At 48.2% G+C, this 15000-nt stretch overlaps 3 protein-coding genes across 4 annotated transcripts in view; all 3 read left to right on the top strand.

Annotated features, from left to right (window-relative positions):
* Window positions 1-4273, top strand: part of znf609a (zinc finger protein 609a) — a 36090-nt gene extending 31817 nt beyond the window's left edge. The window contains exons 6-9 of one of the 2 annotated variants that reach the window (XM_070972384.1): window positions 234-615; window positions 1557-1904; window positions 2494-2572; window positions 3351-4273. In XM_070972384.1, coding sequence (XP_070828485.1) covers window positions 234-615; window positions 1557-1904; window positions 2494-2567 — 804 coding nt within the window. In that variant the 3' untranslated portion in view covers window positions 2568-2572; window positions 3351-4273. The remainder of the gene's footprint in view (window positions 1-233; window positions 616-1556; window positions 1905-2493; window positions 2573-3350) is intronic. The other variant, XM_070972383.1, reaches the window with a different exon arrangement.
* A 2630-nt stretch (window positions 4274-6903) lies between these two features.
* Window positions 6904-15000, top strand: part of LOC139337446 (GRAM domain-containing protein 2A) — a 17691-nt gene continuing 9594 nt past the window's right edge. Inside the window, exons 1-2 of the mRNA XM_070972022.1 lie at window positions 6904-7158; window positions 13575-13697. Of these exons, the coding sequence (XP_070828123.1) occupies window positions 13591-13697 (107 nt within the window). The 5' untranslated portion in view covers window positions 6904-7158; window positions 13575-13590. The remainder of the gene's footprint in view (window positions 7159-13574; window positions 13698-15000) is intronic.
* LOC139338062 (dynein heavy chain-like) lies at window positions 11039-12568 on the top strand. The gene is made up of 2 exons (XM_070972962.1): window positions 11039-11307; window positions 11398-12568. The coding sequence occupies exons 1-2, from the start codon at window positions 11039-11041 to the stop codon at window positions 12566-12568; spliced, it is 1440 nt and encodes a 479-aa protein (XP_070829063.1).

Raw genomic sequence — 15000 nt, 5'->3', positions numbered from 1 at the left:
TCAACAGAGGGATGACAGTTCTCCACAGAACTGATCAGCTGATCTCACGTCAGTTAAACTTTAACCAGCATCTGTGTGAACTGTGCAGTGGACGTCACCACAGCGCTCATGGCAGCAGGTTGTCTCTGGCAGCCGTGACGCAGCTGGATCCAGTGGACACTGTTGTTTTAGCTCATCTTCGTCAGGTATCACCACCGCCAGCCTTCATGAACATGTCTTCTTCCTCTCTGCAGGAGCCGGACTCGCGCTTGTGGCCATACGTCTACCCGAACAAATATTCAGAAGCTCCTAAACCGCAGGAGGACGACAGGTGGAAGGACGACAGGGAGAGAGAGCGCGACAGGAAAGGGAAGGAGGACAGGCAGCGGACAAAGGAGGGCCTCCAGAAAGAGGAGGCCAAGGAAGGGGTGGAGATCAGGACTCAGCTGCCTCCAGAGGAGCACCGGGGGGGAGGGAAGGAGGCTCGCCCCCCCCACATGCAGTTCTCCTCCCCCTTGGCCCAGCACCAGGGCTACATGCCCTACATGCACGGACCCTACGCCTACAGCCATGGCTACGAGCCCACCCACCCCGGCTACAGAGGCATGCCCTCCGTCATGATGCAGAACTACCCAGGTAAGAAGACGAGGGTGCACAGGTGTGCCGACGATTCAAACAACCTTTATTTCACCCAACAGGAGTCCAGGAACACAGAACCAGAGTCAACACATCAGTCGAGCAGCAGAAAACATGCCTGTTCGCTCTCTTTCTGAGAGGGAGGTGCTCAGATTTCTGTCTGTCTCACGTCTGTGTGTCCAGGACAGACATGGAGACATGACGTGGCTAGCTTAGCTTAGCTTAGCTTAGCTTAGCATAAAGACTGGAAGCAGGGGACACAGCTAGCCTCGCTCTGTCTGAAGTTCAAAATGATCTATTTGCCAACAGTTTTTAAGATCAGTCACTGCACGACGGTCCAATGAGAGGCTGTTCTGACAGGAAGCCCCGCCTACATCGTTTTATATGTAAATGAATCCAATCTAACCCGTTACACAGTGAGCTTCTACAGGTGTGTCTAGTCTGTATGCTAAGCTAGGCTAACGGCACCCTGACTGCAGCTCTGGACACACAGATTTAAGATTGATTTCCATTTTTATTGAACTTTTCCGTGAATTGTTTTTCATTTCTGAAGCAGAAAGGACAGAAGTGAAACATTCACTTTGTCTTTTTTTAACTGTTTGTCACACTAAGCAGGTGATGTTTTCTGGACTAAACAATCTGCTAAACGGAGCGTGATCAACACATTGATTGTCACATTGAGCGTCCTCCCCTCTCATCTCTTTCAGATTAGTGTCAGTAGATCAGATAAATCAGTCGTTTTTGCAGAGGAGTCAAAGCTGGCCTCAGCCTGAAACTCCAGAAACCAGCAGCCTGTGAACGTCTCACAGCTGACGTGTGGACTTATTATCAGGGACGTCTCTGTGAATCCAGACGACGGCAGTCTTACACGAGCGTTTGTTTGTCTTAATCTGATGCCGGAGGGTAAGATGAGCGTCCCTCAGACATGTCTCTGTCCTCAGGCTCGTACCTGCCGGCCGGTTACTCCTTCCCCTCGTACGGAGGAAAGGTGGCGGCGGGGGAGGAGGGGGAGAAGCCCTCCAGGTCCAGTCCCACGGTGAAGCCGCCCGGCGAGGCCAAAGCTCTGGACCTGCTGCAGCAGCACGCCAGCCAGTACAAGAGCAAATCCCCGTCCATCCAAGACAAGACCCCACACGACCGGGACAGAGACCGAGACAGGGAGCGAGAGAGAGACCGGGAGAGAGAGGGAGACCGGCCACGATCCTCACCCTCCCAACGCATCCTGCCGTCCCATCATCACCTGGGATACCCGCTGCTGTCGGGACAGTACGACCTGTCCTACGCCTCAGGTGAGACATCCGTCTGTCCTCTTCTCCTGTGCGTAAACACGTCCAATATTCAGACAAACGTCAGAGTGAAGCTACGGGCCGAAACCGTCAGAGCCGTTCAGTTTTCATCTCTTTGTAGTTTAAAGAGTCGCGCCGGCCGTTTGTCCTGCTTCCATGAGGTCGGGTTGGATTTTAAAAAGGTCAAAATCAAAGATGTTCTCACTGTCAGACTCTGGATCCTACATTTCCCATAATGCACCTCCATGGCGTCTCTTCTTTAGACCCCCCCGCCTCCACTCCTCCAGTTTGTGGCACTTCTGCCGGCCGGTTCTAGAGTAGTAGTTTGAGGTTTCTCTCCGTGGTGCTGCGGCGGCGGCGTGCTGCTCGTTGTGCAGCATCGATGGCGTGCAGGTGAGACGTGAGACTGACGTCAGCCCTCAGAGATAACCCCGATGACATCACAGGAAGCTGATTTCACTCCCTGACGTGGAGGCTCTGTCCTCCATGTCCGCGTCCAGCGCTCACACAGTAACAGACACACTGAGCCGTTCACGTGTGGACGCCGTGTCCGCCATGTTGGATCTGTCTGACGGCCGTCTCTGTCTCACAGGTCTCTCCTCCTCAGCCATCGTCGCCAGTCAGCAAGCGTCCGCCCCGTCCATGTACCCCCCCGCACGGAGGTGAGAACGGTAAGAGACGCACGCACGCGCGCACACACACACACACACACACACACACACACACACACACACACACACACACACACACACACACACACTCCTCTTCATCACAGCCTTCATGTTGTAACTCTTCAGTTTATTTTAACTTCGTGCCACTAAAAGTCTTCTCGTCTTCTCTTTGACTCACACGTCTGCAGCAGAGACGGCTATAAAAACAGTCAAACACACACACACACACACACACACACACACACACACACACACACACACACACACACACAGCTGTTGGCGTGTCCTCCTGTCCTCTGCTGTCCTCTGCTGTGGACCTCTGTCAGCCTGCAGCTCTACCTGGTGGACCTTTAGGCAGTGTGGAGATGTTTGTCTCGGTCAGTGTTGTGACTGTGGAGAGTAGAAACAGCTGTTCTCTGCGTAGATGCTTCAGTGTGAACGTGTGAATGTGTGAACGTGTGAACGTTGGTGTGTTTCGTGGATTAACTGCAGCTGAAGCTCAGCTGTCTGTCCACAAACACCTGCTGCATGTACGGAAGGAACTCAATGCATGAATCCAGACAGGTAGAGTGATCGTCGTCCTGTGAACTGGCATCATGTCAGGTGTCGCTGCTCACCTGTATCGATTATCACCTGTATGAAGACACGAGGTGAAGACTGATCACAGATCAGTCCAACGTGGTTTGACAAACGTTTGGCTTTAGAAGCTGAAACACAAGTTGTGTCTGTAAACGTGTGATTTTCTCTTGACCAATCATGTCGTCTCACCTGTCTGCAGGCACACCTGACTGGCTCACCTCCACCCCGCCCGGAGTCATGTGACCGGATCACATGAGGAAACGTTTCTGTTTCGACATCAGTTCAATGGTGTTTGTGTACGTTTGATTTCTCTGCCTGGACGTCCAGCCAGCTGCTCCACCCCTCGCTGGACTGCTGAGACTTCAGGAGGACTGAAGGCCTGATGCTGGTCCTGCTGGTCCTGCTGGTCCTGCTGGTCCTGCTGGTTCCGGACAGTACCGTGGTGCTCGGGTGGTGGGCAGCCCAGGTTTTGACTCACAGACTGAGGACACGGAGGACCTGGTGGGTGGAGACGTGTTGAGATGCCGCTGGTGGTTGGAGGAGCAGCTGTTGTGGTTTTGGAGGTGGGCGGGTCAGACCGTTCCGGGCGGCGGTGCCGCCGGGGGAGCGTTCAGAGTCATGATGGCGTCCTGCTGCGGTCGAGGAAGGACGGGGCAGCGGCTTCCTGTCTGCAGAGCCTTCGTTGTGTTGTTTTGCAGCACGTTTCTGTAACGCCCTCTGACCCCCAGACTTTATCCGCAGTGACCTCTGACCCCTGGACTCCGTCAGACGCCGTCACACCTGGAAGCATCACGGCTTCACATGAAATAAAAATACTGTGGACGGAGGAGGACGGACCAATCAGAGGGCAGCGTTGGGACTGATGCTGCAGGCTGACCGCCAGCATCAGACTCCTCCTCCTCAGTGTGTAGCTGTACTGTACTCTGTGTGTGTGTGTGTGTGTGTGTGTGTGTGTGTGTGTGTGTGTGTGTGTGTGTAAATACTGTACAGAGGAATTATTTTAAAGAGCCTGTTGGATGCTGTTCAATTTCCTACTCTTCTTTTTGTCTGGTAGCCTCGGCCTCTGTTTTTCTACTGTTGTTGATCTGATATTAAACCTGTAGCTGGTGGAACAGCGCCCGAGCTCGGTGTCCTCATTTGTTCCCCCGAAGCACCTGAAACACCTGAAGCACCTGAAGCTCATTCAGCAGCAGCTACGAAAACCGCCACTGACATCACTTCTGTTCAGTTTGTCAGCGAATAAAAATCAACCTGATTCATTTTCAGAGTCCGTTTAAAAGCAGTAAATTTACCATCTGATAGGAAGTTTTTCACCTGCACAGGCACCAGTTTACAAACACAGGGACCAGTTTACAAACACAGGGACCAGTTTACAAACACAGGCACCAGTTTACAAACACAGGGACCAGTTTACAAACACAGGGACCAGTTTACAAACACAGGGACCAGTTTACAAACACAGGGACCAGTTTACAAACACAGGGACCAGTTTACAAACACAGGGACCAGTTTACAAACACAGGCACCAGTTTACAAACACAGGGACCAGTTCAGACCCTCAGGGGCGTTTCTCTGGTTTCGACTGGGGGGGGGTCCAGAGTCTTCTTTCTGTCCTGATGTCCAGACGTCCTCGTGGTCATCGATGAAGTTGATGTGACGTCTTTGCTGAGTTCTGTCAAACTGGTCTTCATGGTCCTTCTGAGTGTTCTGAAGAGACCTTTAGGTTCTGGTTCATGACCTCTACAAAGTCCTCAAAGTCCACTGACATCAAATGTCCAAAAGTACAGAAAAGCGTCTCTGTGACGTTCTCTGGAAGCATCGTGGAGACACTCAGGGACACTCAGAGACTCGTCACACCTCGGGTGAGAACTGATCTGCTGTCAGAACGTGAGCGTCAGTCTGTGTCCTCTGATGTTCTCTGTGGACAGAAGCATGTGGACGTCTGAACATGTGTCTGCTGCTCTGGATTCTGTGTCCTCATGAGGAACCTGTTGAGGCATCGTCATGGAGCCTCTGGAACAGATAAACCAAGGAAATGTTATCGATTTATTGATCGATGATCATCAGAGAGAGAAAACATTTAAAGGTCATTCATCCACAGGAAATCGTCCAATCAAAGGCAGCGGTTACTAAGTCCACTCAGCTGCAGTTTGACCTGATGAAGCTTCTCACTTGATCTGTTTGTTGTCCTGTTACATGATGTTGCCAGCCAATCAGAAACAAGCATTTTGTGTACTCATGGCATCGTCTCCTCGTGATGCCTTCAAGGCCCAGCAGAAAAACTGAGTGTCGTGTTTTATTCAGTGTGAGCTGATTCGCTGAACTTTAAACAACATACAACAGACATAGGGCTGCACGGTGGAACAGCAGGTAGTGCGCCTTGCAGCAAGAAGGTTGCTGGTTCGATCCCCGGGCGGCATGTTCTTCCCGTGCATGCGTGGGTTTTCTCCGGCTTCCTCCCACAGACCAGAAACTGGCTCATTAAGCCCAGTAACACTACTAATACCACAGTGTACAAATACTGGTACAAGTAATTTTCTAAAACTGCAAAATTATCGGCATCAAAATACACAAAGTACCCAAAGTAAAAGTACTGATCGTGCAGAACGCCGCGTCTCACTGGTTCTGTTATTGGATGGTGGCTGTTGATGCTCCGTGCTCATGTTCGTGTTGCAGCTGGTGAAGGTGCAGCAGGTGAGTGAGTCGTTCCCAAATCGAGCACCAGGTGGCGCCAAAGTTTCCACATTCTTCCTGCAGTGAGTTTAAAAGCAAAGAAAAGAGCAGAAAGGTGTAAATGTGACAAACTGCTTCAGTTATCTTATCTTATCTTATCTTATCTTATCTTATCTTATCTGAGTGAAGCCAGGGGACACTTTGAGTCTTAAACTGAAAATGTTTTTTTCACTTTCTCCTCTCTGAACTTTTACTGCTTTTCTTTCATCTATGACAATAAATTCAGTTCAGCGTGTTTCTGATGTCGAAGCTTTGCCTCTTTCACTCATGTCAACGACAGTTTAATGAACTGAGAGCAGGTGAAAAGACCCCAGCAGAGCGTCCTGGTGGTCGTCTCTGCAGCCTCTTTCTGTCCCTCTGCGGTGAAGCCAGCAGGTGGCGCTGGTTCAGGAGCTTCTCAGTGAACAGAGACGTGATGTTTCAGCCTCAGTGTGACTTCCTCCTGATGTCATGAACATCATCAGACCTGCAGTTTCTAACTTTTCTTCAGAATCACGGAGAGCTTCTAACAGGAGATGCTAACGGCTAACTCAGCTAACTGTTAATGACACGTGGAAATAAATAAAGGCTAAAAATCAGGTAGTAACTTCTGACTTCCTGTCAAAGCATCAGCTCTAAAAGATGCTCAGGTGTCCTCGTGTAATGTGACAGTTGGGCCACAGGGTGGCGCTGCAGCCGTGGAACGTCTCAGCTGCAGACTGATTAAAGGGGACGTTCACTTGAGTCCTGCAGACACAGAGGTGTCTCCTCTCATGGACGTGGACAGACGGAAAGCTGCTCAGCTTCACTGTGAGCTTTGTGTTCATCAGTCCAGCTCACCTGACGTCACCTGCTGCCGAACACCTGCTTTAAGAAATAAAGAAATCCTTAATTAGTCACATGTTTTTACAAAACATGCGGAGTGGGGGGGGGCAGACCAGGAGAGAGAGAGAGAGAGAGAGAGAGAGAGAGAGAGAGAGAGAGAGAGTGTGTGTGTGTGTGTGTGTGTGTGTGTGTGTGTGTGTGTGTGTGTGTGTTTTATATGTACGCTTGAGTCATTTCAGATGTAGACTTTGATACTTCCTGTTTGACATGCTTTTATTTTGACGTGTAGTTTGTGTCACTTCCTGTATTGCTTCTGTTAAACAGTGTGAACCAGACGCAGCTCGTCTCTCAGCAGCAGCGGCAGCTCCGCGCCGGACGGACGGACGGACGGACGGACACCGGACAGGCGGACAGACAGAGTCCCTGCTGGACACTAGCGGACCTGAATGAAGACGGCTCGGTACTCTGAGGTGAGACTGTAGGATAAACCCGTGAATGTGTGTGAGGACGCGCTGCTGGTACCATCACTGTAGTACTGCTGGTACCGTCACTGTAATACTGCTGGTACCATCACTGTAGTACTGCTGGTACCGTCACTGTAATACTGCTGGTACCGTCACTGTAGTACTGCTGGTACCGTCACTGTAATACTGCTGGTACCGTCACTGTAGTACTGCTGGTACCGTCACTGTAATACTGCTGGTACCGTCACTGTAGTACTGCTGGTACCGTTACTGTAATACTGCTGGTACCGTCACTGTAGTACTGCTGGTACCTCATAGTGTCGGGAACTACAAGTATTATCACTGAAATCGAGTAGCAGGAGCAGCAGTACTGTTATTGATCTTAGAGGCAGTGTGAGGTCTGTCAGTAGTATTAGTTGCAGTACTGGCTATAGTAGTTTTGATAGTAGTAGTTTGTAGTAGATAGTTGTACTTTGTGCTGGACCACATTCATCTGACAGCTTTCGTTACTGGTTCCTTCATGTGTAACGTGATCAATCAATGAAGTATTGATTACAGATCACAGTGCTGAGATGCTGTCTGATCGGAGCTGCTGTCATTCACAGCTCGACTAATAAAGTTGGACCAAACTAACGAGATGAGAAAAAAGACAAAGATCATCTATTGAAAAACTTGAGGACAGTAAATTTTACTCTGAAGGAATAGTGTCCTTCAGGGCCTCCATAGTGTAATGAGTACTCTCATTTTAGATACTTGAAGTCCTTTTTGCTGGTAATAGCTGCTGTACTCACACACAGTACAATTTGTGGTATTGCCACTTTTACTTGTGTACTTATATGACTAGATGATACCACATTCTGCTGTGCAGTGGTGGAAGAAGTACTCGTTTACCAAAGTAAACATCGTAATATAGTACTTTAATTACAAGTACAAGTACCATCAGTCACTTCAGACGCTTTCATCCAAAGCGACGTACACATGAACTCACACACTGCTGCCCAGCATCAGGCCAGGTCTGGGGTTCGGTGTCTTGCTCAAGGACACTTCGGCATGTGGACTGCTGAGGCCGGGATTCGAACCACCGACCTCCTGATTGACAGACGACCGCTCTGCCTCCTGAGCCACAGAGGTTAAAAAGACTGTTCTGTGTCAGTAATCTGAATCTGCAACGTGACTAAAGTAAACGAAGTGGAGTAAAAAGTATCATTACATAGAAGTACTCAGTAAAGTACCTCCAGTACTTAGTTAATGTGCGGTTACTCTGACGCAGTCGTTCGGTCGTCTCGTTGATCGATGACAAAGTCTTGAACGTTTCAGTGTTTTCTCCTCAGCTGAGTGTGTGCGGAGCTGATCTGAGAGCAGTCAGTCTGTCTGTGTCCAGAGTCGCTGTGGCTCTAAAAACTGACTCCCTGTCAGTTTAACTGACAGCAGCAGAGTGAGCGCCACAGGCTAGCCGTTTCCCTCCGCCTCCACTCTTTATGCTAAGCTAAGCTAACAGGCAGCAGACTGCAGCTGCGTGAGAGGAAACATGTGACCGAGAGAGACTTTAAATCAGAAATCAGCTGTGACATCATGCCAGCACACACACACACACACACACACACACACACACACACACACACACACACACACACACACACACACACACACACACACACACACACACTCATGAAGTATTCACATCCTATACTGCAGTAAAAGTACCAAAGCACACTGTAAATGTACTCAGTTACATTCCATCTCAGGTTGCTCAGGTGACGTGCTCAGGTGACGTGCTCAGGTGCTGCAGGTGTTGTCGTGTGTGGACGCAGGAAGTGAGGCTGACTTCTGGTTTTGGAGGAATATGATTTTCCTGCAGTTTGCATACGGCGATGAAGAGGATGCTGCTGCGGTGGAGACGTCTGACCAGCAGGAACATGCTCATGGTCTGGTTTCAGGAGTCACTTCTCAGACACCTGAAGGTCCACGTCGTCCAGAGCTTTCAGCCGCATCACAGCGTCTTCATCACGGCTCGCTTTGACCGCGGTCCTCAATGTAACGATGAGCTCACTGAGGACGACCAACCACAGCGATCAATAATCCAAACCAATAATCATGTACATGATTGTCGTTGTGGTGAAGACGGTGGACACGTGTCCTGGACAGACACAAGGAAAACCCAGAACACAAGACCCAGACTCCCACCGCAGGAGGAGTTGGATGAGGCCACAGTGTTATCATTAGCATGCTCACACAGTGCTAAACATCAGCGTGTTAGCATTGTCTTCGTTAGCGTGTTAGCATGCTGTTAGCATTTAGCTGCACAGAGCTGCTAGCACTGGTTGAAGACCCCCTGATTGATTAACTGATGATTGATTAATGATTGGTGGATGAAGCAAGAAGTTGGAGCTGCGTCTTGTTGGAGCAGTTTTCCCTCTCAGCCCCCCCCCTCCCCCCGCAGACATTATGGGATGTCCTGCTCCCAGCTGGCGCCTCCCCGAGGTGCCTGATTGAATCAGTGTGCTGAGCCTCCTTCGAGAGGAAACCAACACACGTCTCCATGGAAACCAGGGCGAGGAGGAGGAGGAGGGGGAGGGAGAGAGGATCATGCTTGTCGCCATGGCAACTGTGGTAGAGACGTCCGTGCTGGTGGACTCATCCTCAGATCGTCGTCTCGTGATCACGTCTTCAACGTTTGTTCACATGAAGGTTTCAGCCTCCATCCTGACACGAAGCAGGAGGTGACACGAGGACGTGTCTCACGGGAGGACATGTGGACATGTGGACATGTGAGGGTGACAGTCTGAAGTACAGCATGAAGGACAGCCTGAAGTAAAACATGAAGTACAACATGAAGTACAGCATGAAGTACAGCCTGAAGTTCAACATGAAGTACAGCATGAAGTACAACATGAAGTACAGTCTGAAGTACAGCATGAAGTACAGTCTGAAGTACAGCATGAAGTACAGCATGAAGTACAGCCTGAAGTTCAACATGAAGTACAGCCTGAAGTACAGCCTGAAGTTCAACATGAAGTACAGCATGAAGTACAACATGAAGTACAGTCTGAAGTACAGCATGAAGTACAGCATGAAGTACAGCCTGAAGTACAGTCTGAAGTACAGCATGAAGGACAGCCTGAAGTAAAACATGAAGTACAACATGAAGTATAGCATGAAGTACAACATGAAGTACAGCCTGAAGTTCAACATGAAGTACAGCATGAAGTACAGCATGAAGTACAGCCTGAAGTTCAACATGAAGTACAACATGAAGTACAACATGAAGTACAGCCTGAAGTACAGCCTGAAGTTCAACATGAAGTACAGCATGAAGTACAACATGAAGTACAGCCTGAAGTTCAACATGAAGTACAGCATGAAGTACAACATGAAGTACAGCCTGAAGTTCAACATGAAGTACAGCATGAAGTACAACATGAAGTGCAGCCTGAAGTACAGCATGAAGTACAGCATGAAGTACAGTCTGAAGTAAAACATGAAGTACAGCCTGAAGTACAGTCTGAAGTACAGCATGAAGTACAGCCTGAAGTACAGCATGAAGTACAGCCTGAAGTACAGCATGAAGTACAGCCTGAAGTACAACATGAAGTACAACATGAAGTACAGCATGAAGTACAGCCTGAAGTACAGCATGAAGTACAGTGTGAAGTACAACATGAAGTACAACATGAAGTACAGCATGAAGTACAGCCTGAAGTACAACATGAAGTACAGCATGAAGTACAGCCTGAAGTACAACATGAAGTACAGCATGAAGTACAGCCTGAAGTTCAACATGAAGTACAGCCTGAAGTAAAACATGAAGTACAGCATGAAGTACAACATGAAGTGCAGCATGAAGTACAGCCTGAAGTACAACATGAAGTACAGCCTGAAGTACAACATGAAGTACAACATTAAGTACAGCATGAAGTACAACATGAAGTACAACATGAAGTACAGCATAAAGTACAGTCTGAAGTACAACATGAAGTACAGCCTGAAGTACAACATGAAGTACAGCCTGAAGTTCAACATGAAGTACAGCATGAAGTACAGCCTGAAGTACAACATGAAGTACAGCATGAAGTTCAGCCTGAAGTTCAACATGAAGTACAGCATGAAGTACAGCCTGAAGTACAACATGAAGTACAGCATGAAGTACAGCCTGAAGTACAACATGAAGTACAGCATGAAGTACAACATGAAGTACAACATGAAGTGCAGCATGAAGTACAACATGAAGTACAACATGAAGTGCAGCATGAAGTACAGCCTGAAGTACAACATGAAGTACAGCATGAAGTACAACATGAAGTACAACATGAAGTACAGTCTGAAGTACAGTGTGAAGTACAGCATGCAGTACAGCCTGAAGTACAACATGAAGTACAGCCTGAAGTACAGTGTGAAGTACAACATAAAGTACAGTCTGAAGTACAGTGTGAAGTACAGCATGAAGTACAACGTGAAGTACAGCATGAAGTACAGCCTGAAGTACAACATGAAGTACAGCATGAGGTACAGCCTGAAGTACAACATGAAGTACAGCATGAAGTACAACATGAAGTACAACATGAAGTACAGTCTGAAGTACAGCATGAAGTACAGTCTGAAGTACAACATGAAGTACAGTGTGAAGTACAGCATACAGTACAACATTAAGTACAGCCTGAAGTACAGCATGAAGTACAACATGAAGTACAGTCTGAAGTACAGTGTGAAGTACAGCCTGAAGTACAGTGTGAAGTACAGTCTGAAGTACAGCATGAAGTACAACATGAAGTACAGTCTGAAGTACAACATGAAGTACAGCATGAAGTACAGCCTGAAGTACAGTTTGAAGTACAACATGAACTACAACATGAAGTACAGTCTGAAGTACAGTGTGAAGAACAGTCTGAAGTACAACATGAAGTACAGCCTGAAGTACAGCATGAAGTACAACATGAAGTACAGTCTGAAGTACAGTGTGAGGTACAGCCTGAAGTACAGTGTGAAGTACAGTCTGAAGTACAGCATGAAGTACAACATGAAGTACAGTCTGAAGTACAACATGAAGTACAGCCTGAAGTACAGTTTGAAGTACAACATGAAGTACAACATGAAGTACAGTCTGAAGTACAGTTTGAAGTACAACATGAAGTACAGTCTGAAGTACAACATGAAGTACAGTCTGAAGTACAACATGAAGTACAGCATGAAGTACAGCCTGAAGTACAGTTTGAAGTACAACATGAAGTACAACATGAAGTACAGTCTGAAGTACAACATGAAGTACAGTCTGAAGTACAGTGTGAAGTACAGCATGCAGTACAGTCTGTGTTGTCACTGTCTGCAGGGCCTCATTGAACTGATTGACTCATTGATCACAGTAGCGGGTCACCGTGTTTTTTCGTGGTACAGTAAGTACTCGGATCCTTTACCAGAGTAAAAGTATAAATACCACACTGTGAACAGTCAGTGTGTAACAGTTGACAGTGTGAAGTGATTGGATCTATTGATCAAAGGATGTTTGGATGGAGCTGCTGTCCGTGCTCCTCATTGATCTGTGATCTGAATCAGGCTGATCAGGTTGATCACATGACGTCCTTCGCTCTGATTCGTCCTCAGACGTCCTTCAGTTTGTGTGTCTGTGAGAAAACTGTGTTTCTGTTCTGAGCTCAGCCGACGAGACGAGCAGCGAGATGCTCCATCTGAGCGGCCTCCTTTATGCAGTTGCCATGGCAACAGAGGAGAGAAGACCCTCGCTGCTGTGTGTGTGTGTGCGTGTGTGCGTGTGTGTGTGCGTGTGTCAGGATCGTTGTCAGAGCTTCACATCAAAGGTTTCCTCTGCAGCTCGAGTCCTTCGACCAATCAGATCCCCTCATGGACGGCCTCCAACACCTCACTGAGAGTACTGCAGTATCCAAACATAGTACTAAGCCAGGACTCAGTGTAGTACACATCAGTGATAGACATCATTCACTGATACACAGTCATAGTATTCACTGATACACAGTCATAGTATTCACTGATACACAGTCGTGGTATTCAGTGTGACACCTAAACCTGTCACTCACAGAGTCTCATGTGAGAGTACTCACTCTTGTAGTACTCTGTGCAGTACTGCCAAGTGACAAAAACATGAAATCCAATCTGTTTCTGCAGTTTTCTGTTTTCAGCTGAATCAGTTCTGAACACTCACACACACACACACACACACACACACACACACACACACACACACACACACACACACACACACTCAGGGGTAGTAACTCTACTACAGCAGTAGTGGAATGTAACAAAGTACATTTACTGTACCAGTACTGCACTTCAGAGCTGAGCTGAAGACGAGCAGCTGCAGCTTTAAAGCGATGAACACATGAACTGATCGGCCGAGTCTCATTTCTAAGAGTCAGTCTGCTTCACCGCTGCTTTCGTTGTTCTGTCCTCAGACCGTTCGGGCCAGTGATGATGATGTCAGAGAATCTGGAGCAGAGTGATGATGTCAGCGTCCTTCCCCCTCATGAGGTGGAGTCCCCCAGGGAGGAGGACGGACACTGCCCCCTGCCCTTCAGGTGAGAGCCCGCAGAGTCAACTAACGGCTGTTCAGAAAGAAAGATGGCCGCCAGCGTGGAGGAGGTCACCTGACCAACAGTGTGAACATGTCTTCTTCATTCTTCGTCTTCCCCTTGTTTTAAGTTTTTGAACTACAGATTCCATGATGCTTTGGGGGATGTAAACAGGAAGTGTAATGTTGCCATGGTGACAATGAGTAGCCTGAGCGTTTACAGTTAGCTAAACTTTCTGAATTAGCTGTTAGCTGCTTGTGTTAGCAGTTAGCTGTTAGCAGCTCCTGTTAGCTGTTAGCTGTAAAAGAAGAAAAGTTGAAAACATGAAGCTTGTCAGGGAAGTTCTGCAGAGTCTTTTTTGAGACTTCTGAGCAGATTTCTGGACGTTTGTTCACAGACATCAGACAGACGGACGTCCTCAGAAAGTCTCAGTGAATCTGAAAATGTCTGTCTCATGTTTTGGATGCAGATTGTCTTTTTAAATCAATGAGCTGATGAACAGCCGCAGACTCGTCGAGGCTGCAGGTGGAAACTCCTCACAGCTGGAGACATGAGACCAGATGTGGAGGACAGACAAGCGTCCACACGGTGTGTTGTTGGTGGACGCTCAGCTGCAGTGAACACACACGATCTGCTTCAGATCCTCCTCCAATCAGCCAACTCCCTCATTAGTCCTGACAAAGTGTGTGTGTATGTGTGTGTGCGCGCACGTGTGCGCACGCGTGCGCACGCATGTGTGTGTGTTTGGCAGGAGATGAAAGCTGAGGAGACGTGCAGGACAGACAATACAGAGAGGGACAGCCTCAGTGTCTCACTGCTCTGTTATTCCTGTCACGTACAAAACAAGCTACAGAATTAGTGTGTGTGTGTGTGTGTGTGTGTGTGTGTGTGTGTGTGTGTGTGTGTGTGTGTGTGTGTGTGTGTGCGCCTGCAGCATGTGCACTCAGCTCACGTTTCCAGGCAGCAGAGCTCAGAGGGGCTGATGGGAAGGAGGTGTGTGTGTGTGTGTGTGTGTGTGTGTGTGTGTGTGTGTGTGTGTGTGTGTGTGTGTGTGTGTGTGTGTGTGTGTGTGTGTGTGCGATTCAGTGCCTCGTCGTGGTTTGGATGAAGTGATTCTTGCTCTTGTCAGTCAGCAGTTTTTACAGCTGAGACTTGAAGTACACTGTCCTCGTTATACTGACTTACTTTTACTGTAGTGACGTTTTCAGCGCTGTGTTTTTAGTGTGGTGTTAGTACTTTTACTGCAGTAAAGGACCCGAGTACTTCAGCTCTGTGACAACGATCTGAAACGTTCAGTGTGTGAACGCAG

This window comes from Chaetodon trifascialis, chromosome 10, assembly GCF_039877785.1.
Source record: "Chaetodon trifascialis isolate fChaTrf1 chromosome 10, fChaTrf1.hap1, whole genome shotgun sequence".
Classification (NCBI taxonomy): domain Eukaryota; kingdom Metazoa; phylum Chordata; class Actinopteri; order Chaetodontiformes; family Chaetodontidae; genus Chaetodon; species Chaetodon trifascialis.
This window is presented reverse-complemented; position numbering and strand designations above follow the sequence as displayed.